The 23,375-nt window shown below is 43.7% G+C and overlaps 1 protein-coding gene and 1 pseudogene across 1 annotated transcript; both read left to right on the forward strand.

The window, feature by feature from the left end:
- Positions 1–228: 228 nt before the first annotated feature.
- Positions 229–23,002, forward strand: LOC136678186 (NLR family CARD domain-containing protein 3-like). The gene is made up of 11 exons (XM_066656125.1): positions 229–275; positions 1,461–1,574; positions 2,157–2,270; positions 9,657–10,156; positions 10,241–11,789; positions 12,048–12,221; positions 13,529–13,699; positions 16,310–16,480; positions 18,244–18,417; positions 20,683–20,729; positions 22,458–23,002. The coding sequence occupies exons 1-11, from the start codon at positions 229–231 to the stop codon at positions 23,000–23,002; spliced, it is 3,606 nt and encodes a 1,201-aa protein (XP_066512222.1).
- LOC136687365 (uncharacterized) lies at positions 21,405–22,131 on the forward strand (annotated as a pseudogene).
- Positions 23,003–23,375: the final 373 nt, after the last annotated feature.

Here is a 23,375-nt window from a genome sequence, read left to right on the forward strand (position 1 = left end):
GTTGTTTGATGGTAATGTCATGTTTCTTTCAGTTCTTGGCAGTTATTCTTTGGCTTTTTTTATTGTTCATATCGATATGAGAATTATTGTATTGACCTAAATTAAGAAATATATTGTGATATAAATTTTGGTTCGTATCGTCCAACCTTTAATGAGAATATCTTTTCACAGGAAGCAGAGAAGAATGTCCAGTGTCCAGCTTTATCTATAAAGTATAGACACTTCATGATGGAGCCTCATGACTTCAGCAGCGGAAAAAGAACTTCAGACTCAAAGTGTGTTACTTTCTATTACTGATTTTATACATCATTACTTTTTCCAGTTTTATTGACTCCTGCTACTCACTTGTCAGTGATGTTGATTCCCAGAGGTCCCAGTCGTACGATGCAGCATTTAATTATGGAATATTCGAGGGATAAATAAGAATGTTAAGTTTAAATAAGTAGCACACATTGTCTTAAGCAGATATAGACGTAAGTATTTTTATTCAGTAAGATTACTTGTTCTGCTGCACTGTGGCTTAATCTGCTCCTTCTTTTACTGATGATATCACCAGCTTTTGAAAACACACATTCAACCTAATACAAAAAAAACATTGTTTCAGGAGAAATGCCTCAACAGTGTGTGGAACGTCCCATCCCTAGTAACAAAGAGCCTTTAGGTTTTTCGTGAGTGTGTGTGTTTTAATAATAATACATTTTATCTCATCTGTCACTCAAGGACACCTTACAGAAAAAAGTAGACAATAGAATAAATAATAAAGAAACAAAAGAGTAAGCAACATTAAAACAAGTTAGAATAAGACAACACAACTGAGTCAGTCTTAAACAGGTGGGTTTTGAGTGTGGACTTGAATTGTAAAAGTGAGTTTATATTCCTTATGTCCGGTGGTAAAGAATTCCGAATCTGGGGAGCAGATCGGCTGAAGGCTCTACTCCCCATGGTAGTGAGACAGGCGGAAGGGACAGACAGATGAATGGAGAGAGATGATCTGAGGGTGCGAGGGGGAGTAGCAACATGGAGAAGATTGGAAAGATATGGAGGAGAAAAATTGTGGATGTCCTTGAATGTGAGCAGAAGGATTTTGTAATCGATGCAGAACGTGACAAGGACCCAGTGGAGCTGTTGCAAGACAGGAGTGATGTGGTGAATGGAGGGGGTTCTAGTGATAATTGTACTATTCATTATATAAAGCTACAAAAAATTAACTGACAAAATTTATAAAAATCAGTGATAAAAATAATTGGCAGCAGATTTCATTTTCAAGTTTTTATTGATAATACTTTAGTAACACAGATGTATTTCTCCTTTTAATCAGAGTGTGGCAGAGTGCACGGTGCTTGTTAATGGAGTGTGTGGTGTTTGTGTGTTGTGTTAGTGGTGTGTTCAGTGTGTTTGTGGAGTGTAAAGTGCCTAGCGTAGCATTAACTCTTCCTTATGTCTCCACTTCACATTTCCAGATTGCAGACATTCAGAGCAGAATCTCCAGAGCCCAGCTGTGTGTCTCTGAAGAGCAACAAGTCAATGGCTCAGCCTCCAGGATTCAGCAATGAAAGAATCAGTTCTGATCTGAGGTGAGACATGAATCACATTCTAGTGAGTTTTAGCATGACTCGCCTCAACAAGCAGCCTTTTAATTTTTTCTTGAGTTTTCTTGTGTGTGTGTGCTATGTTTTTGCTGTGTGTTTGTGGCGTGTGCAGTGTGGTGTGCTAGTGGAGTGTGCAGTGTGGTGTGCTAGTGGAGTGTGCAGTGTCTGTGTAGTGTGTTAGTGGAGTGTGCGGTGTTTGTGTTTTGTGTTAGTGGAGTGTGTGGTGTTTGTGTGGTGAGTTTGTGGAGTGTGATGTGTTTGAGGTGTGTTATTGGAGTCTGTGATGTTTTAGTGGAGTGTGATATGTTAGTGGAGAGTGCGTTTTTGGAGTGTTCTGTGTTTGTGCCGCCTGTATGTGGAGTTTGCAGTGTTTCTGTGGTGTCTTTGTGGAGTTTGCGGTGATTGTGTGGTGTTTTAGTGGAGTGTGGTGTGTGGTGTTTGTGTGTTGTGTTTGTGGAGTGTGTGGTGTGTTAGTGGAGTGTGCAGTGTCTGTGTGGTGTGTTAGTGGAGTGTAAAGTGCCTAGCGTAGCTTTAACTCTTTCTTATGTCTCCACTTCACATTTCCAGAGAGCAGACATTCAGAGCAGAATCTCCAGAGCCCAGCTGTGTGTCTCTGAAGAGCAACAACTCAATGTTTCAGCCTCCACGTTTCAGCAATGAAAGAATCAGTTCTGATCTGAGGTGAGACATGAACCACATTCTAGTGAGTTTTAGCATGACTTGCCTCAACAAGCAGCCTTTTACATTTTCATTGAGTTTTCTTTTGTGTGTGTGTGTTTTTGTGTGGTGTTTTAGTGGATTATGGTGTGTTATTGAAGTATGCGGTGTTTGTGTGGTATTTTTGTGAAGTGTGATGTGTTTCTGTGGTGTGTTAGTGGAGTGTGTGGTGTTTGTGTAGTGTTTTAGGTGATTGTGCAGTGTTTGTGTGGTGTGTTAGTGGAGTGTGCAGTGTTTTGTGTTAGTGGAGTGTGGTGTGTTAGTGGAGTGTGCGGTGTTTGTGTTTTTTGTTAGTGGAGTGTGTGGTGTGTTAGTGGAGTGTGTGGTGTGTTAGTGGAGTATGTGGTGTTTGTGTTTTGTGTTAGTGGAGTGTGCAGTGTTTGTGTAGTGTTTTAGTGGAGTGTGCGGTGTTTGTGTTTTGTTTTAGTGTAGTGGAGTGTGTGGTGTTTTTTGTGGTGTGTTAGTGGAGTGTGTGGTGTTTGTGTGGTGTGTTAGTGGAGTGTGTGGTGTTTGTGTTTTGTGTTAGTGGAGTGTGCGGTGTTTGTGTGGTGTGTTAGTGGAGTGTGTGGTGTTTGTGTTTTGTTTTAGTGTAGTGGAGTGTGTGGTGTGTTAGTGGAGTGTGTGGTGTTTGTGTTTTGTGTTAGTGGAGTGTGCGGTGTTTGTGTGGTGTGTTAGTGGAGTGTGGAGTCTGAGGTGAGACATGAACCACATTCTAGTGAGTTTTAGCATGACTCGCCTCAACAAGCAGCCTTTTCATTTTTTATTGAGTTTTCTTTTGTGTGTGTGTGTGTTTTTGTGTGGTGTTTTAGTGGATTATGGTGTGTTATTGAAGTATGCCGTGTTTGCGTGGTATTTTTGTAAAGTGTGATGTGTTTTTGCAGTGTTTCTGTGTTGTGTTAGTGGAGTGGGTGGTGTTTGTGTGGTGTGTTAGTGGAGTGTGAGGTGTTTGTGTGGTGTGTTAGTGGAGTGTGCGGTGTTTGTGTTTTGTGTTAGTGGAGTGTGTGGTGTGTTAGTGGAGTGTGCGGTGTTTGTGTTTTGTGTTAGTGGGGTGTGTGGTCTGTTAGTGGAGTGTGTGGTGTGTTAGTGGAGTGTGTGGTCTTTGTGTTTTGTGTTAGTGGAGTGTGTGGTGTGTTAGACCAGCTCTACTGGTCCTCCCACACACTCAGCTCTACTGCTCCTCCCACTCACTCAGCTCCACTGCTCCTCCCACACACTCAGCTCTACTGCTCCTCCCACACACTCAGCTCTACCACACACTCAGCTCTACTGCTCCTCCCACTCACTCAGCTCTGCTGCTCCTCCCACACACTCAGCTCTACTGCTCCTCCCACACACTCAGCTCCACTGCTCCTCCCACACACTCAGCTCTACTGCTCCTCCCACACACTCAGCTCTACTGCTCCTCCCACACACTCAGCTCCACTGCTCCTCCCACACACTCAGCTCCACTGCTCCTCCCACACACTCAGCTCTACTGCTCCTCCCACACACTCAGCTCTACTGCTCCTCCCACACACTCAGCTCCACTGCTCCTCCCACACACTCAGCTCTACTGCTCCTCCCACACACTCAGCTCTACTGCTCCTGCCACACACTCAGCTCTAGTGCTCCTCCCACACACTCAGCTCTACTGCTCCTGCCACACACTCAGCTCTACTGCTCCTCCCACACACTCAGCTCTACTGCTCCTCCCACACACTCAGCTCTACTGCTCCTGCCACACACTCAGCTCTACTGGTCCTCCCACACACTCAGCTCTACTGCTCCTCCCACACACTCAGCTCTACTGCTCCTGCAACACACTCAGCTCTAGTGCTCCTCCCACACACTCAGCTCTACTGCTCCTGCCACACACTCAGCTCTACTGGTCCTCCCACACACTCAGCTCTACTGCTCCTCCCACAAATGCATGTTTCTTACACATGTGGCACCATTGAAAAGGGAAATTAACAGATTTTCCAATGGTATAAGATTTATTGCTAAGAAGCATTGTTACAACAAATAAGTAATCTACAAAACCAAATTTCTATATAAATACATAATACATTCTATATAAATTATAATAATGCTAGAAATAACCAGGCATTGTGAATATACACACACCAACATTCAGTGTTTAACTCTGCATTTGGGACATTATATTTGTATTAAACCTTCTGTAAAATCAGTTTCAGATTCTTGATAATCTGACAATTAAAAATAAAAATGCCACAGGACATTTACTCCACAGTTCATGTTTCTACATATTCATCATGTCACTTTCTATATTCACAGGACCATTACAAAACATTTCCATAGTAAAATTTCTTCGTCTTCAGGACATCAATAGTCTGTTATATTGTCTTTAATGAGCCTTTCAGATTTTTGAGACACTGTGAAAATAAAGAGATAATATCCGCGGAAGGAAGCTAAACATGTTTTTTTTCCATGGTATGGAAGTCATGTTCGTATTTCGCCATCTAGCGGTGACAGAATGCAACTAGTGCACCATTTGAGGTGAAAGAGAAAATCCCAATGAACCGATTGCTCACCCTTGGTGTCCCGGATGTGACTCTGAATTTTTTGTAACTCGTATTTTGCTGATCAACTTCGAAATATATTGTTTTAATTTTTTTGAGCTTGATTTTTTTTAATCAGAATTGATTAACCTTTAATAAGAACAGTGAAACCATGTTTTTGAAAATTCACGAGTTCAATTCAAGAGAAATTATATTCAGAAGCAAAATATACAGCTACAAATTCAAAGGTGGTAATATTTCAAAGGCTGATGAGACAGATTTGCTTCCATAGAACCACATTCTAGTGAGTTTTACCACGACAAGCAGCCTTTTAATTTTTTCTTGAATTTTCTTTTGTGTTTGTGTGGTGTTAGTGGAGTGTGCAGTGTTTGTGTTGCTTGTCAATGGAAGGTGCAGTGTTTGTGTGTTGTGTTAGTGGAGAGTGCGGTGTTTGTGTGGCATGTTAGTGTGCGGTGTTTGTGGTGTGTTAGTGGAGAGTGCGTTTTAGCAGACTGTGCTATGTTTGTGTGGTTTGTTAGTAGAGAGTGCTGTGCGGTGTTTGTGTGGTGTTAGTGAAGAGTGCGGTGTTTGTGTGGCTTGTTGTTAGTGTGCGGTGTTTGTGTTGTGTTAGTGGAGAGTGCGGTGTTTGTGTGGCTTGTTGTTAGTGTGCGGTGTTTGTGGAGTGTGTGGTGTGTTAGTGGAGAGTGCGTTTTTAGCGGAGTGTGCTATGTTTGTGTGGTTTGTTAGTAGAGAGTGCTGTGCGGTGTTTGTGTGGTGTTAGTGGAGTGCGCTGTGTTTGTGGAGAGAAAAGATTTGGCAATTTTTCATGGGCGCAACCCACATACTCAGCTCTACTGCTCATCCCACAAATGCATGTTACTTACAAATGTGACACCATTTAAAAGAGAAATTAACAGACTTTCCAGTGGTATAAGATTTATTGCCAAGATGCATTCTTTCAACAAGGAAATAATCTACAAACACATATTTCCTTACTTTTTCTGCTGAGTTTAGTTTATTACAGAGCCCACTACCAGAAACCTCTGCTTTTCAGAGGTAGTTCTAAATCCTCCAGTAATGTATTTCAGGCTTTGTTCTTTGTCTACTGAAGTATGATTGTGAGATTGTGTAAATGTACTCATTCACTTTTAGTTTCTAGTTCCTCTCCTTTGATGTATTTCAGAATGAGTTTTAAATATTAAAATATTAAGATCAGTTATAAAGGGAATATGCAAACAGTGAAGTGTTCATTTGTTGTATTTTTGTAACATCCTGTGAACAGTACATTACTGAAGTAAAGATGAGAAACAACATTGGTTCCATTTCTTAGCGCCTTGTGTCAGGCAGGTGATCCCATCCATCCATCCATTATCCACCGCTTATCCGGGTCCGGGTCGCGGGGGAAGCAGTCGGAGCAAAGAAACCCAGACCTCCCTCTCCCCAGCCACCGCCTCCAGCTCCTCCGGGGGTACACTGAGGCGTTCCCAGGCCAGTCGAGACATATAGTCTCTCCAGCGTGTTCTTGGTCTGCCCCGGGGCCTCCTCCCCGTTGGACATGCCCGGAACACCTCTCCAGGAAGGCATCCAGGAGGCATCCGAACCAGATGCCCGAACCACCTCAACTGGCTCCTCTCGACGTGGAGGAGCAGCGGCTCCACTCTGAGTCTCTCCCGGATGTCCGAGCTCCTAACCCTGTCTCTAAGGGAGAGTCCAGACATCCTGCGGAGAAAACTCATTTCAGCCGCTTGTACCCGCGATCTCGTTCTTTCGGTCACTACCCAAAGCTCGTGACCATAGGTGAGGGTTGGGACGTAGATTGAACGGTAAATCGAGAGCTTTGCTTTTCTGCTCAGCTCTCTCTTCACCACAACGGACCGGTACAGAGCCCGCATTACTGCTGACGCTGCACCGATCCGCCTGTCAATCTCCCGTGCCATCTTTCCCTCACTCGTGAACAAGACCCCGAGGTATTTAAACTCCTCCACTTGAGGCAGGATCTCACTTCCAACCTGGAGAGAGCACTCCACCCTTTTCCGACTGAGTACCATGGACTCGGACTTGGAGGTGCTGATCCTCATCCCTACCGCTTCACACTCGGCTGCAAACTGGTCCAGCAAGAGCCGGAGGTCCCGGCTCGATGAAGCCAACAAGACCACATCATCTGCAAAAAGCAGACATGGAATCCTGAGACCACCAAACCGGACACCCTCCGCCACTTGGCTACGCCGAGAAATTCTGTCCATAAAAATTATGAACAGAACCAGTGACAACGGGCAGCCCTGACGGAGTCCAACTCCGACTGGAAACCAGTCGGACTTACTGCCAGCCATATGAACCAGACTCCTGCTCTGTTTGTACAGGGACTGGATAGCTCGTAACAAAGAGCCCAGTACCCCATACTCCCTGAGCACCCCCCACAGAATACCCCGAGGGACACGGTCGAATGCCTTCTCCAGATCCACAAAACACATATAGACTGGTTGAGCAAACTACCCTCGCTAGGATCCTGGAGGGTGCATGGGAAAGAGCTGGTCCTGTGTTCCACGACCGGGGCGGAATCCGCATTGTTCCTCCTGGATCCGAGGTTCAACTATCAGTCGGACTCTCTTCTCCAGTACCCCCGCATAGACCTTACCGGGGAGGCTGAGGAGTGTGATCCCCCTATAGTTGGAACACACCCTCCGATCCCCCTTTTTAAAAAGGGGAACCACCACCCTAGTCTGCCAGTCCAGATGCACTGCCCCCGATGTCCACGCAATGTTGCAAAGACGTGTCAACCAAGACAGCCCCACAACATCCAGAGCCTTGAGGAACCCGGGGTGAACCTCATCCACCCCCGGGGCCCTACCGCCAAGGAGTTTCCCTACCACCTTGGCCACTTCAGCCCCAGTGATAGACGAGCCCCCCCCGGGGTCCCCAAGCTCTGCTTCCTCTGCGGAAGGCGTGCTGGTAGGATTGAGAAGATCCTCGAAGTATTCCTTCCACCGTCTGGTGACGTCCCCAGTCGAGGTCAACAGTTCCCCACCCCCACCATATACAGTGTTGGTGGAAAACTGCTTTCCCCTCCTGAGTCGCCTGACGGTTTGCCAGAAACTTCTCGGAGCCGACCGAAAGTCGTTTTCCATGTTCTCACCGAACTCCTCCCACACCCGAGTTTTTGCCTCAGCGACTGCTGAGGCCGCGAGCCGCTTGGCTCCTCGGTACCTGTCGGCTGCCTCCGGAGTCCCCTGAGCCAACCAGGCTCGGTAGGACTCTTTCTTCAGCTTGACAGCCCCCCTCACCCGGGGTGTCTACCACCGAGTGCGGGGATTGCCACCCCGACAGGCACCGACAACCTTGCAGCCACAGCTCTGTTCAGCCGCCTCAACAATGGAGGTCCGGAACATGGCCCACTCTGACTCAATGTCACCAGCCTCCCCCGATATGCAGTCGAAGCTCTGCCGGATGTGGGAGTTGAAGATCTTTCTGACAGGTTCCTCTGCCAAACGTTCCCAGCAAACCCTCAGCACACGTATGGACCTGCCAGGTCTGTCCGGCATCCTCCCCCGCCATCTGATCCAACTCACCACAAGGTGGTGATCAGTTGACAGCTCAGCGCCTCTCTTCACCCGAGTGTCCAGAACATATGGCCGCAGGTCAGATGATACGACTATAAAGTCGATCATTGAAATGCGGCCTAGGGTGTCCTGATGCCAGGTGTACTTGTGGACACCCTTATGCTCGAACATGGTGTTCGTAATGGACAAACTGAGACGAGCACAGAAATCCAATAACTGAACACCACTCGGGTTCAGATCAGCGGGGCCGTTCCTCCCAATCACGCCCCTCCAGGTCTCACTGTCATTACCCACGTGAGCGTTGAAGTCCCCCAGCAGAACAATGGAGTCCCCAGAATGAGTGTTCTCCAGCACTCCCTCTAGGGTCCCCAAGAAGGCATGGTACTCTGAACTGCTGTTCGGTGCATAAGCACAAACAACAGTCAGAGCCCTTTCCCCAACCCGAAGGCGCAGGGAAATTACCCTCTCGTCCACTGGGGTAAACCCCAACGTACAGGCGCTAAACCGGGGGGCTATGAGTAAGCCCACACCTGCCTTACGCCTCTAACCCTGGGCAACTCCAAAGTGAAAGAGCATCCAGCCCCTCTCAAGGAGATTGGTTCCAGAGCCCATACTGTGTGTCGAGGTGAGCCCAACTATATCTAGCCGGTACCTCTCAACCTTGCGCACCAACTCAGGCTCTTTTCCCACCAGAGAGGTTACGTTCCATGTTCCAAAAGCCAGTTTCAGTAACCGAGGATCAGAACGCCAGGGCCCCCGATCCACAATGCACCAGACCCGGATTACTACCTCTCCCACAGGTGGTGGGCCCATGGGAGAGTGGACCCATGTATCTCCTTCGGGTTAAGCCCGGCCGGACCCCATAGGTGAAAGTCCGGCCACCAGGCGCTCGCCAAGGAGCCCCTCCCCCAGGCCTGGCTCCAGGGTGAGGCCCCGGTAACCCTGCTCTGGGCAAGGGAGGCTGGGTCCATGTTATCTTTTTCATCCGTGTCTTTATGGATCTTTATGGCAGGTGATCCACTTTTCTAAATATGGGACATTGATTTATTTTCTGTAAATACAAGTCGTGTTTATTTTCTCAGGTTTAAGCCGTGTTTCTGTGTCAGTAAAACATTACCCTCTGTGCTAAAATGATTATTAGTAGATGAAGAAATGGAGCATAGATTCTCTTTGGTTGAACTGAGTTGTCAGTGAATTACTCACTTGTACGAACTCATGTTTAAGTCTTGTTCAAGTTTCAGACTCTCTCACACTTACACATTCTGATTCATCAACTCTTTTTATTTCTTCTCTAGCTCTGGGAGGGATGTCCTGCTCCAGGATGGTTCCAGGTGTGGAGTGTGTGAGCAGATTCAGACAGATCCAGTCTCTATCACCTGTGGACACTCTTTTTGTAGACAGTGCATCAGGAGACTTAGGGACCAGTCTGTCCACTCAGGAGACTTGACCTGTCCCTGCTGCAGAAAGAGGTTTAAAACAGGCTCTGTTCAGTTTCCACACACAGAGGAGTCCATGGAGCTGGAGGAATACAAACCAGTGGATGACGTCCTGCTCAGTGTCTCAGAGAGAAACAAAATCAGCCTGAAGAACAAGTACGAGAGCTTATTTGAGGGATTCAAAACACAAGAGAATAAAATCCTCCTGAACAGGGTTTACACTCAGCTCTACATCATCGAGGGAGAGAGGGAAGGAGTGAATGAAGAACATGAAGTTTTACAGATTGAGAACAAACCCTGGAAACAAAACCTGCCAGATACACCAATAAACTGTTTAGACATATTTAACCCTGTACAGTGTACGCTGGGAGAAATGGAAGAAGACGACACCAGAGCTGTGATGGATGAAGATGTGAGACGTAAAGAAGGAGAAGAAGATAAAGATCCACAAATGGAAAAACTTAAAAGCGTTATGACTAAAGGCATTGCTGGCATTGGAAAAACTGTCTCTGTGCAGAAGTTCATTCTGGACTGGGCTGAAGGAAAAGCCAATCAGGATATAGAGTTCATGTTTGTGCTTCCATTCCGAGAGCTGAACCTGATTAAAGACAAACAGTACAGTCTTCATGGACTTCTGTGTGACCTCCATCCTGAGCTCCGAGGTCTGGACACAAAGGAATATGACGTGTGTAAAACTGTGTTCATATTTGACGGCCTCGATGAAAGCAGAATTCCACTGAAGTTCTCAGAGTGTGAGAAAGTGTCAGACGTGACCAAGGTGTCTTCAGTGGACGTGTTGATGACAAACCTCATCAAAGGAGACCTGCTTCCCTCTGCTCACATCTGGATAACCTCCAGACCAGCAGCAGCCAATCAGATCCCCTCTCAGTACATCAGCCGTGTGACAGAAATTCAGGGATTCAATGATCCACAGAAGGAGGAGTACTTCAGGAAGAAGATTAGTGACCAACACCAAGCCGACAGCGTCATCTCCCACATTAAGACGACGAGGAGTCTCCACATCATGTGCCACATTCCAGTCTTCTGCTGGATCTCAGCAACTGTGCTTCAGCGAATCATGAAACAAGGGACCACAGAAATCCCTAAAACTCTGACTGCAATGTACTCACACTTCCTGTGCACTCAGACAATCATGAGGAAGGAGAAGTATGAGGAGGAAGATGAGAGAGGAACTCTACAGGAACTCCTGAGATCCAACAGGAACATGTTTCTGAAACTGTCTGAACTGGCTTTCAAACAGCTGATGAAGGGCAATGTGATGTTCTATGAAGACGACCTGAGAGAGTGTGGGATTGATGTCACTGAGGCCTCAGTGTACTCTGGGATTTGCACTGAGATCTTTAGGGAGGAGTCTGTGCTTTACCAGAGGAAGGTTTACTGCTTTGTGCATCTGAGCTTTCAGGAGTTCCTGGCTGCTTTGTATGTGTTTCACTGCTGTGTGAGCAACAACGTGGAGGAACTGCAGCTTCTGAAGCCAAAAAACATGAAGTGGTCTGACAGAGTTTCACTGGACAAGCTGCTGAAGGGAGCTGTGCGTACAGCTTTAAAGAGTAAGACTGGACACCTGGATCTGTTTCTCCGTTTTCTGTTGGGCATCTCACTGGAGTCCAATCAACAACTCCTACAGGACCTACTGACACACACAGTGAGCAACTCTGAGAGCATCAAGAAAACAGTACAGTACATCAAACGCATAATACAAACAGAGGATCTTCCTTCTGACAGATGTATCAACCTGTTCCTCTGTCTCACTGAAATGAATCACTCCTCTTTATCCAGTAAAATCCAGGAGTATCTCAAACCAGAGAAACACTCAGATAAGACACTGTCTACTGGAGAGTGTTTAGCGTTAGCCTACATGCTCGTGAACTCAGACGAGGTGCTGGATGAACTGGACTTGAGGAAGTACAACACCACTGAGAAGGGTTATTGGAGACTGATCCCAGCCGTGAGCAACTGCAGAAAGGCCATGTGAGTGTTGTGTCTCGGTCAATTTATTTTAATATTTCAGTTCTGATGCTGAATGAGACATATTACTAGATTGGTTTTGGGGCAGGATCTAAAATGTTACACAACAGAAAGTTCTGCAGTAAATTCACCTCAGTGTGTACATTAGGGATGTACAGTGTAGGTGTAATATGATAAATCTAAGAATCACAATTCCAAAATGAACATTTACTCTCTCTTTTTCTCTATGAATTTCACATCTGTATTTACTTCACATTACAGATTGCCTTGCTGTAAGCTGTTCATGAATTCCTGTGAAAGTCTCTGCTCTGTTCTGAAATCACCAAACTCACCCCTGAAAGACCTGGACCTCATTAACACTGAGCTGCAGGATTCAGGAGTGAAGCTGATCTCTGAGGCACTAAAGAGTTCAAACTGTAAACTGGAGACATTCAGGTGAGATTTCTGTGATTTTATTCCTGAATGGAAATAAGTTAAGACTGTTTTGATGATGTTTGATTTCAGCAGAAATGAGCTAAAGGGGAACATGTCCATACGTCTTAAAAGGCATTGACAACTCAGTGTGTATCTATATTTCTATTGTTTTGTTTGTTTAGTGTGTTCAGTGATTCTACGTACATACAGAAAAGGAAAAAGGAAAACAGGTTTACAGATATGTTTTGGCTCATTTATTCAGACAGGTGTAATGTTCCCAGTGCTTCATTTGCATTTCTCTAAATAGATTCTGTGATGGAGCACACCACCATATTTTTTTCTGTGAAAGGTATTGGATCTCAAAAATTATGTTTAGAGGAAAAAGTACCTAATGCAACAAAGTAGTCACACCTGTAGGGACAGGATAGTTTATCAGGGGGACCTTGGAATTTTCACAAACTCCCTGCAGCACCCCAGCCTTTCTTCTTGTTCCTCATTTAAAGTACAGCACGGGGAAACAGCTGTGGTCTGGGAAATAGACTTGGGACTGGAAGGTTTGGCCTGAAATAATTATATTATAAAACATATTGTCCAAACATCTATCAATTCTGTGTTACTGAAATAATCATTTATTTTTCTTTCCATTAAAACTGTTTGTAAGACACCTATCCTCTGTTTGGCCATTATATCCTTAAATATATCAACAGGGGAAGCACAAGAATGACTGCCTTCACTTTACTGAAATATTAGTGATGCTTCTGTGACAAGTGCATTGCAGTGCAGTAGCGGTCCAGCAAAATTAGACTTGCCTTTTTCCCGTTCTCTCCACTGGTGAAAGGTGATGTAATGAAAATTCAGATTAAATTTTAGAGCAGAACAGAAGCCACTACCTTTGTTCAATAACTAGGAGAAAAAAGAAGTTTTATAAATCATGCTTAACGTACCAGGAACATAAAGTAACAGGGTGAAAGAGGAAGGTGGGGTTTCAGGTGACTTTAAATGTTAATGTCTGCCCACTTTAGTATAAATTGATTTGTACACTTTAGTTATTGATCCACAACTGAACACTGTGTGGTTATTTGAAGTTGTTATGCCACATTAACATCAGTCTGGAGCTGATTCTATCTGCACTTTCCTGAAGGACACACACACACACAAAAAAAAACATTTTGTGGGAAATTAATATAAAATATTTCTCCATCACTCACTAAGTGTGACATTTGTAGCGCAGTGTAAATATGAAATCAAACCTGTAAACATCTCTTTTCTCAATCATTTCAGAAATGTTCCTGTAACTATCCAGTGAGTTATGTCCTCTCTCTTTTCAGACTAACTGGGTGTAAACTTGGGGAAAAGTCTTGTGAAGATCTGGGCTCAGTTTTACTGGTGAACTCCTCCCTGAAAGAACTGGACCTCAGTAACAATGACCTGCAGGATTCAGGAGTGGAGAAGCTCTCTGCTGCACTGAAGAGTTCACTCTGTAAACTGGAGACACTCAGGTCAGTTCTGTCAGTTCAGACCTGATATTTAATGCTCTTTAACATGACTATTATTATCTTTACAAAAATACATATTTTTTTGTATTTACATAAATCTGATTGGCTAGTCCTACACTGTCTCTCCAATCACTTCAGGACTTCTGTAAACTGTTTTCCACTGCTGGAGTAACGAACAACAGACTGAACACCAGACTTTACATGGTGTTTCCATGGTGATATTATCAGTCATACAGCCTACAAAACAAAACAGAGGTTTATTATTATTGTGATAGGCAGCCAGTGTCACTTTGGACATTTATAGGGATGTCCAAATCCGATCTCAAAGATCAGTATCGGGTCTGATCACAGCGTTATTTTACTGATCTGTATCAGCTTTATTGGGCTTTATCTTAAGTCTGATCCCTTGTTTCCTCTAGGCAGCAAGCTCAGATTCCCTCCTCCGTCTGTAGCATGTGTTGCTACCAGATTTGGCCTGCTGCCTGATTTGGACTGAATATGCACAGAACGCCATGCTTGTGTAGAGTTTGCTGATAGCTCTAAATTGTATTAACTTCTTCTTTGAGGAAAATTGTAAATAGACACAGCACTGTTTAGCTGAATGGTGTGTGTCCCTCAATGTTATTCCGTCATGTTTTGTTTAAACAGAAGACTACCACAACAATATCTTCAGCAGTAAATAAACATTTAGCAGGGGCTCCAGTTGTTTAAAGCTGTAAAGGACTGTAAGGAATGACTAACTCAGTGTTAATATGTGTTTAAAGATAAAGCTCTCCTCTGCTTTGGAAAACACTCTCTGCTCCTGTAAGCTACATGTGTGAAGTTCTGTGCATGTGCAGTTCAAATCCAGCAGGTCACATGAATTGAGTAGCCACAACATGCTTTGTAAATGTGGTGATCTGACTGTACTGGACACCCTAATTGAACCAAGGCCCACACAGTCAGTCAGAGTTAATCCCTGCGTTTGAGTGTACATTCACGGACTCACACCTTTCTCACTGTTCTGCACAAACACACATTCCCATGAGTCAGATTCAGAGCAAAAGGGGATGTGATTAGAGTCATCAGCCGTCTCATATTTGGACAATAAAAGCCGTGTTGTGTTTGGGTCCGATACGGGATGCGTTTTATCCTGTATTTTTGAGGCGAGACTGAGACTATGATTTGTTTGAGACACACTGCTCTCCCTGAGTCAGAGGAGGGGCAGATTCTCCACGGCTCCTAAACAGAGAATGAGCTTTTCGTAAGCTGTCACTTTTATTAAGCCAATCAGCAGCCAGAATTAGCTGTCCATCATTTATTGCTGCAGCCAATGGTGTCACATTCCCACTTACAGGGTTTTGTTTTATAGCTGCGCTGAGAGAAACAGGTCAGTGCTGTAAAAAGATATAACTTATTTTAGCACTGTGTCCTGAAGAAACTACATTTCATTTCTCCCTCAACACACCTGTGATGACAATAAAACTGCCAGACTTTTAGAGTCTGTCACAGTCGAGGGAGGATGAGGACGTTCACGCAAGGAATATTTATTTAAACAAAACCAAGGCAAACACAACAAACAGAAAACAAACAGGAGCAGGGAGGCAAGAAAAACTAGAAGTCAGTGGAACAGAACTGTGAACTGGTGGTAATGTGTAAGACAGCAGACAAAGAAACTCATCTACACACACAAGAACAGACAAGGGAACACTGAAACAAAGGGACTATATATACACAGAGCACTGATAAGGAACACCTGGGGACAATAACGAGAGGGCAGGACTACAAAGTAGACTCTGACGAGAGGGCGGAGCTAAGGCGGGACTAGGGCAAAGACAGGAAGAATAAACAGAGCCATGTGCTAAATGAGCACATGGTTAGGAAAACAAACAGGACCTGACAGAATCAAAGTAATTCTTTATACAGGTGTGTGAGACAAACATAGGAGTCCTCAATAATCAGACAAGTCTGTGTAATTAATATTAAATATAGTAATGAAATGAGGATGAGGCTCTTTCAGAACTCTTAAACCGAGGAGATGCTTTTACTTCAGACCTCAGTTTAATTAAATGAAAATATAAAGTAGTCATACAGCGGGTCTTCTGCTCAAAGTTTTATTCAAATGCCATTTTACTTTATGGCTATTCTATATTTTCATTAAATGAAAAAGACTAGGAGAAAAGAGGAGGTTTGATAAATGGAGCTAAATGTAACAAAGAAAATAAAGTCACAGGGTGAAAGAGGGCCACTGTGATTTCAGAATAACTGTAAATGTTGATGTCTGCACCTACATATCATCAGCTGATTTTTCTCAGGGGAGTGTTTTACTGAAATCAAACACCACACACAACTCAGAACTGACACATTCAGAACTCACACAGGTTCAGTAAAGATTAGTGAGTCGTTCAGGTTCTGTACCACATTCACACACCGTCACAAACTGTAGCTGATTCTGACCTCACTTTTCTGAATGACGTTAGAGAAATGAGGCAGTTTGTGAGAAAAGAAAACACAGTGACGTTTCTCCTTCTGTCACTGAGCGTGATGTTCCTAGCCAGGTCAATATATGAAGGAGAACCTGTTCATGAAATGTTCCTGTAACTATTCAGTGAGTAATGTCCTCTCTCTTTACAGACTAACTGTGTGTAAACTTGGGGAAAAGTCTTGTGAAGATCTGGGCTCAGTTTTACTGGTGAACTCCTCCCTGAAAGAACTGGACCTCAGTAACAATGACCTGCAGGATTCAGGAGTGGAGAAGCTCTCTGCTGCACTGAAGAGTTCACTCTGTAAACTGGAGACACTCAGGTCAGAGTTCTGGGATTTTATTCTTCATTTTCTACTCCTCACCAACATGACTTCATACATTAAAAATAGTTATTTTTAAGCTCTAATATAAAATATTAAGGAAAAGACTGGATTACTAGATTATAATTTACATAATGTAATATATAATGTATAATGTACAATTATTTGTCATTGTATAACGAACAGTAAAATGTGTCCTCCGCATTTAAACCATCTGTGGATGTGAATACACACACACACACATACGTTTGGGGTTCAGTGCCTTGCTCAAGGACACTTCAGCCGTGGATGTTCCTGCTGGACCTGGGGATTGAACCAGCAACCTTCCGGTACCAAGCCCAGTCTCTAACCATTAGCCAGGGCTACACTCCATTGGGATTAAAACCCAACACAAGTACTTTTTAATGTGTATCTGTGTCTGTAAAAGGAAACATGGCGTCACATCAATGTAAAACATAGAGGATGCAGTAACAGCAGGTGGAACATTTAAATCTGTACCTTTTTAAAATTGTGTTAGTTAATCGCTAATGTGAAACCCATGAGCACAGAGAGAGAGAGAGAGAGAGAGGGGGGGGGGGTTGCGCTCACACACAGATCATAGTCTCACTCTCAAACTTTTTTTTTTTTTTTTATTCTCAAATGGTGTTTTACCCTCTTCATTTTAAATGTTTTGAAATGGGAGGTTTGTGACAGTTTGGGGGCGGGGTCAGGGCCGTTCTTCTCGGTGAATGCTATTGGCTGATGTCTCCTGGTTCTGTGACTGCCTCATACACTGTATATGTCCCTCCTACTGGGAGAAGCCTTATACAGAAAAACAAACATGGAGGATGTGTACCGTGGTTATTTGTGTTTCATTTTGAAACGGGGAAAATGTAAAATAGGAGACTACACCGTATCTAAAATTATTTTGAGAGTATGGTTCCAAGGCCGTCCCTCAGTGTCTCTGTGCAGTGTGAGCGGGTGGAACACAAACTAAATGTAGCTAGTGAACAGGAGTCGACTCATGAACGAATCAATTCTTTGAGCATCTGGAAGTAGGGGTCGACTCTTGGCAAATGATTAAAAGAATCAACCTCACTGTCGACTCAATCTAAGATTTCTAACGTCTTCCTGCAGTGAACAGTATTTCCACATGTTTATCACATATTACTATGATCTGAACTCACTGTAGACAGTGGAATATGACCTTATCTCGACTCTGTTTATCCATGGTGCTGTCCCGGGGAAAACAGCAGCTCTGCTTCTCCCAGTAGGAGGGACATATACAGCGTATGAGGCAGTCACAGAACCAGGAGACATCAGCCAATAGCATTCACTGAGAGAAACTGCCCTGACCCCGCCCTCAAACTGTCACAAATCTCCCATTTCAAAACCTTTATAAAAGAATAAAATTAGGATCATAACTTAAACAGGGAGGTCATAGTATAGAAACCTTTACTGGATTAATGTCTGTATATTTACTTCTAGTAATAACCCCTCTGTGGGACACTGTTGTCATTTGATTTCATTTCTATTGAGTGAGGTTTTGAACAGACTCTAAAATGTCTTAGATTTATGAAAACAAACATCCAGGTCTTTTTATTAATTATGTTAAGTTTTTTAAACTTTTTTTTTTTAAACTTTTACCTTTACATTTTAACCTGTTTGATATTGAAGTGTTTTTGTAAATTAAACAGAATTTGGTGCTCGTTGATTTGATTCTAAACAGCAGCTTATTTTGCTCTGAGTAAATAATACATCTCTCTCTCTCTCTCTCTCTGTAGATTGTCTTTTTGTTTAGTTACTGAGGAAGGCTGTGCTTTTCTGGCTTCAGCTTTGAGCTCAAACCCCTCACACCTGAAAGAACTGGATCTGAGCTACAATCACCCAGGAGACACAGGAGTGAAGCTGCTCTCTGTTAAACTGGAGGATCCACACTGCAGACTGGACACACTCAGGTACGGACAGCTTTCTGTATTTGTGTGTGTTCAGTTACTGATGTCATCTGCTGTTACTGTATTTCTATAAAGCTCTACAGCTCATTGTTCCTTCTTCATTTAGCCTCTGCTCTGCTCTAGTAGTATTTAATGGTTAGAGTATCACCCTTCACCGCTCTGTCTCCACTGTTCAGTGTGTAACTGTTGTCAGGCTGAAGGCTTGTGAAACACTGAAGTAAAACTAAGCTCCATATAACAGTCTCTTTATGTGGATTGTAGACTGTTTCTAGAACAGTCTTCAGAAATGTACATTCAGTGTTTAGGGAAGTACAGGAGTACTCTGGTACAACAGTTCTACGACCTCAATGCTGAAACACTTCAGACTGAAAGATCCTACACTACTGCTGCATCCTGAAACTGAGTCGACTAGTCCATCATTATCTCTGTATTCCTATCATTTCGGGGCGTCTAAATGGGTCGGGATCAATGGTCAACAGAGGAGAGCAGACTTTAATACCCAGAGTGGGGTTATCAGTCATACAAGCTACAAACCAGAGCAGAGCTTTATTTATTATAGTGATATACAGCCATATTCTCTTTGGTTATTAATATTTTAATGTCGTCTACAGAGAGTCAGTGGAGTGTAATGTAAAAGTTTAGTTGAATCTGTGTTCTTCCTAAAGTTATTCTGTTATTCTGAGCGTTTCAGTTTAGATTCTCTAAGAGTTTTTGTGTTTATCTGTGAAGCTGCAGACCATCAGTTCTGTTCAACTGTGTGTTTTGTTTTTCCTGAATGATCCTGATCAGAGGTCACACAAACACTTGAAGTAGAATGGTATAAAATGGTCAGGTCTAGACTCAGCAGTGTTATGATCTGATGTAGATCTGGTTGTAGAAACATATGGCGTTATTTTTGTGCCACAATTCTGCACGCGCGCGCGCAGATATTTCGAACGAGCAAGAAGGTTTCTGCGCGCGCGCGCGGATATTTTGGAGTGAGCAAGAAGGTTTCTGCGCGCGCGCGCGGATATTTTTGAGGGAGCAAGGTTTCTGCGCGCGCGCGGATATTTTTGAGGGAGCAAGGCTTCTGCGCGCGCGCGGATATTTTTGAGGGAGCAAGGCTTCTGCGCGCGCGCCGATATTTTTGAGGGAGCAAGGTTTCTGCGCGCGCGCGGATATTTTTGAGGGAGCAAGGCTTCTGCGCGCGCGATGTCTTTGACCTGCGCGCTCGCTCCACACTTACAGCCATTACAAAGTGCCTCAGATTCAGCCAATTAGAAACGTCAAATGACAAAGGTAATTTCTGATTGGATGGCTTGACCGCCAAGTGGGAAGGACATACAGGCCGGAGAGCAGTAAATAACTTTCTAAAGGAAGCTTAATACTGCAGTTCAAACTGTTCATGTAGAGAGAGGAAGGCAGGTTTAAATCAACCTACCTGAGCAACCCTCCTGACTTTTACACACACACACACACAAAACACTGAAACACACACAAAACACTGAACAAATAGGTTTTAACTCTGGAAAGCTCTATTGAGTTTATCAGAAAAAGACCAAAAAAAAAAAAAAATACAGAAAGATTTCACAGACCAGGTGGGTTCAGTTCACCCTCCTTTCATTCCCCTGTATGTAATTAAGGCTACATACATTGCCAATATTTACTGCAAAAAAATGAAACACTATTTTGCTATACATAAATTTTGAACCACAGTTAAATCAAATACACACTAATATATGCAGGTGTACGTTACTACATTACAGAATTATAGCCAACAGAGTTCTAAATAGCAAACCGCAAGCTAACTTTATTGCAGTATTAAGTTTCCTTTAGGAAGTTATTTAGATTTAAGAATTACACAATCAGCTAGCCCTGTATGTTGATAACTACCGATCTAGATAGCATTTACAGTACTTTCTATTATTAATAAAGTAGTTTCTACAGTCGTTGCAATACCATTTACCGTCGTTGCTAGCACTAATTTACATTATGTACATTGTTTTTCGCATATCAGCTACGTTGCTGACTCAGTTAATCAAGGTAAATACAAGGATAAAAACTCTACACTGTGGCCAATTCAATGAATATAAAATAAAATGTCTGGCTGTGGTGCACTGGTCTGTTGCCGTTCAGAGGGCATTGTCAGATTTCTCCCTAACCATAACCTTCCACTCGCCGGTATCCATCTATTTACTGGTCTCCGGTCTGTATGTCCTTCCCACTTGGCGGTCTACACACACCACTCAAACACAACCATCAACTCACAACTGTGTGTGTGTGTTGTAGGTTGGAGCATGGAGGAGAGATCAGGATAAAACCAGGACCAAGAAAATGTAGGTTCTCTCTCTCTCTCTCCTGCTCTTTCTCTTTACATTCGTTGTGTCTCATTTTGTGTTGTTTGTGTGTTGTGTAGGTACCACTTCAGAATAAGACTTCACTTATAAAGGTTTATAAATGGTTTAAAGTCTGTTTATTAATATTTATGTTGTTAACACATTAATAATCAGTTATAACACAGATATAAAGGGCACCAGTGACCTGTTGTTTGCCAAATAGTGAACCCACATCCATCTACAGTTAAACCTCAGATCTTGCCGAATACTGACCTCACTGTGTCTCCTCCATCAGTCGACATTAACCCCGTCAGCTCCAGCACATATTTGTTAATGAGTTTAACCCTTTAATGAATTACCCACCACCAGAGTGTCTTTTTCTACTTTAATGATAATGTGGTGAACCTTAACATGTGAAATGACTAAACTCACATTCTCAGGTCTGAGCTTATTCTTTACCTCCACATTTTCACTAAGTTCTCTCACACTTTCAGTATTAGACACAAAAGAGTTCACTGTCACACTTCCTTTCTCTGTGTTACAAAGGATTATTAATCACTTTTAAAGTGTTCACAGTGTAATTAATAACCATGTAATAACAGGCTTTTAAACCATTTATAAACCTTTATTAGTGTATTCTTGTTTTAATGTGGTACCATTTTATGTCCGATTGTGTGTGTCACGCTTGTGATTGTGTGTGTCGTGCTTGTGATTGTGTGTGTCATGCTTGTGATTGTGTGTGTTGTGCTTGTGATTGTGTGTGTGTGTCGTGCTTGTGTGTGTGTGTCGTGCTTGTGATTGTGTGTGTCGTGCTTGTGATTGTGTGTGTCGTGCTTGTGCTTGTGTGTGTCGTGCTTGTGCTTGTGTGTGTCGTGCTTGTGATTGTGTGTGTCGTGCTTGTGATTGTGTGTGTTGTGCTTGTGATTGTGTGTGTTGTGCTTGTGTGTGTATGTCGTGCTTGTGATTGTGTGTGTCGTGCTTGTGCTTGTGTGTGTCGTGCTTGTGAGTGTGTGTGTCGTGCTTGTGTGTGTCGTGCTTGTGATTGTGTGTGTGTAGTGCTTGTGTGTGTCGTGCTTGTGATTGTGTGTGTGTCGTGCTTGTGATTGTGTGTCGTGCTTGTGATTGTGTGTGTGTCGTGCTTGTGATTGTGTCGTGCTTGTGATTGTGTGTGTGTGTCGAGCTTGTGATTGTGTGTGTCGTGCTTGTGATTGTGTGTGTGTGTGTGTCGTGCTTGTGTGTGTCATGCTTGTGTGTGTGTGTCGTGATTGTGTGCTTGTGTGTGTGTCATTCTTGTGTGTGTGTGTCGTGCTTGTGATTGTGTGTGTCGGGCTTGTGATTGTGTGTGTGTGTGTCGTGCTTGTGATTGTGTGTGTATGTCGTGCTTGTGATTGTGTGTGTCGTGCTTGTGTGTGTGTGTCGTGATTGTGTGCTTGTGTGTGTGTCGTGCTTGTGTGTGTGTGTCGTGTTTGTGATTGTGTGTGTCGTGTTTGTGATTGTGTGTGTCGTGTTTGTGATTGTGTGTGTCGTGTTTGTGATTGTGTGTGTGTCGTGCTTGTGTGTGCTTGTGTGTCGTGCTTGTGTGTGTCGTGCTTGTGTGTGTGTGTCGTGCTTGTGATTGTGTGTGTGTGCGTCGTGATTGTGTGTGTGTGTGTCGTGCTTGTGATTGTGTGTGTTGTCTGATTGTGTGTCGTGTGTCTGATTGTGTGGTGTGTATCTTGTTGTGTGCAGATGCCTGTGAGCTCACACTGGACCCAAACACAGTGAACACAGACCTCTCTCTGTCTGAGGGGAACAGGAAGGTGAAGTGTGTGATGGAGAGACCGTCGTATCCTGATCATCCAGAGAGATTCAGTGACCGGTGGCAGGTTCTGTGCAGAGAGAGTCTGACTGGACGCTGTTACTGGGAAACTGAGTGGAGTGGATTGTTGGGGGCTGATATTTCAGTGGCGTATAAATCAATCAGGAGAAAAGGACACAGTGCTGACTGTAGGTTTGGAGCGAATAAAAAGTCCTGGAGTCTGTTCTGCTCTAATAACAGTTACTCTGTCCGTCACAATATGAACAGCACTTATCTCCCTTCTCCTCCCTCCAGCTGTAACAGAGTAGGAGTGTATGTGGACTGTCCGGCCGGCACTCTGTCCTTCTACAGCGTCTCCACTGACACACACACACTCACACACTTACACACATTCACCACCACATTCACTGAACCCCTCTGTGCTGGGTTTAATCTTTATTCAGGCTCCTCAGTGAGTTTGTGTCAGATAAAATAGTGCTGTGTGTGATCTATTGTGTTGATTGGTCTTTTCTGTCAAACGAGCTGCTGCTTTAAAATGTGAGGAGAATCACAAAAGACGATGAAACAGAAATGAAGCTCAGTTTGTAAAAGAAAGCGAGCAGAGAGACTCTTCAGGGACAAAACAGTGATAAAACCTGGATCTGAGTGAACACTACACCCCTGCACTTCTCTCTCTTTTATATCCCTGATGTAAACAGGATTTTTCAGCTGTTTATTTGATTTCTCTCGTTATAAAGCGCTGTGTTTATTTACACTGTGCGCTGGTCTCCATCGTCTCTCACATCAAATCTATGGGGAGTCAGTTACAAAACAGTGGATTCTCTGTCTCTGACGTGTCCAGCTCGGTC

Source organism: Hoplias malabaricus, chromosome 2 (assembly GCF_029633855.1).
Source record: "Hoplias malabaricus isolate fHopMal1 chromosome 2, fHopMal1.hap1, whole genome shotgun sequence".
NCBI lineage: Eukaryota > Metazoa > Chordata > Actinopteri > Characiformes > Erythrinidae > Hoplias > Hoplias malabaricus.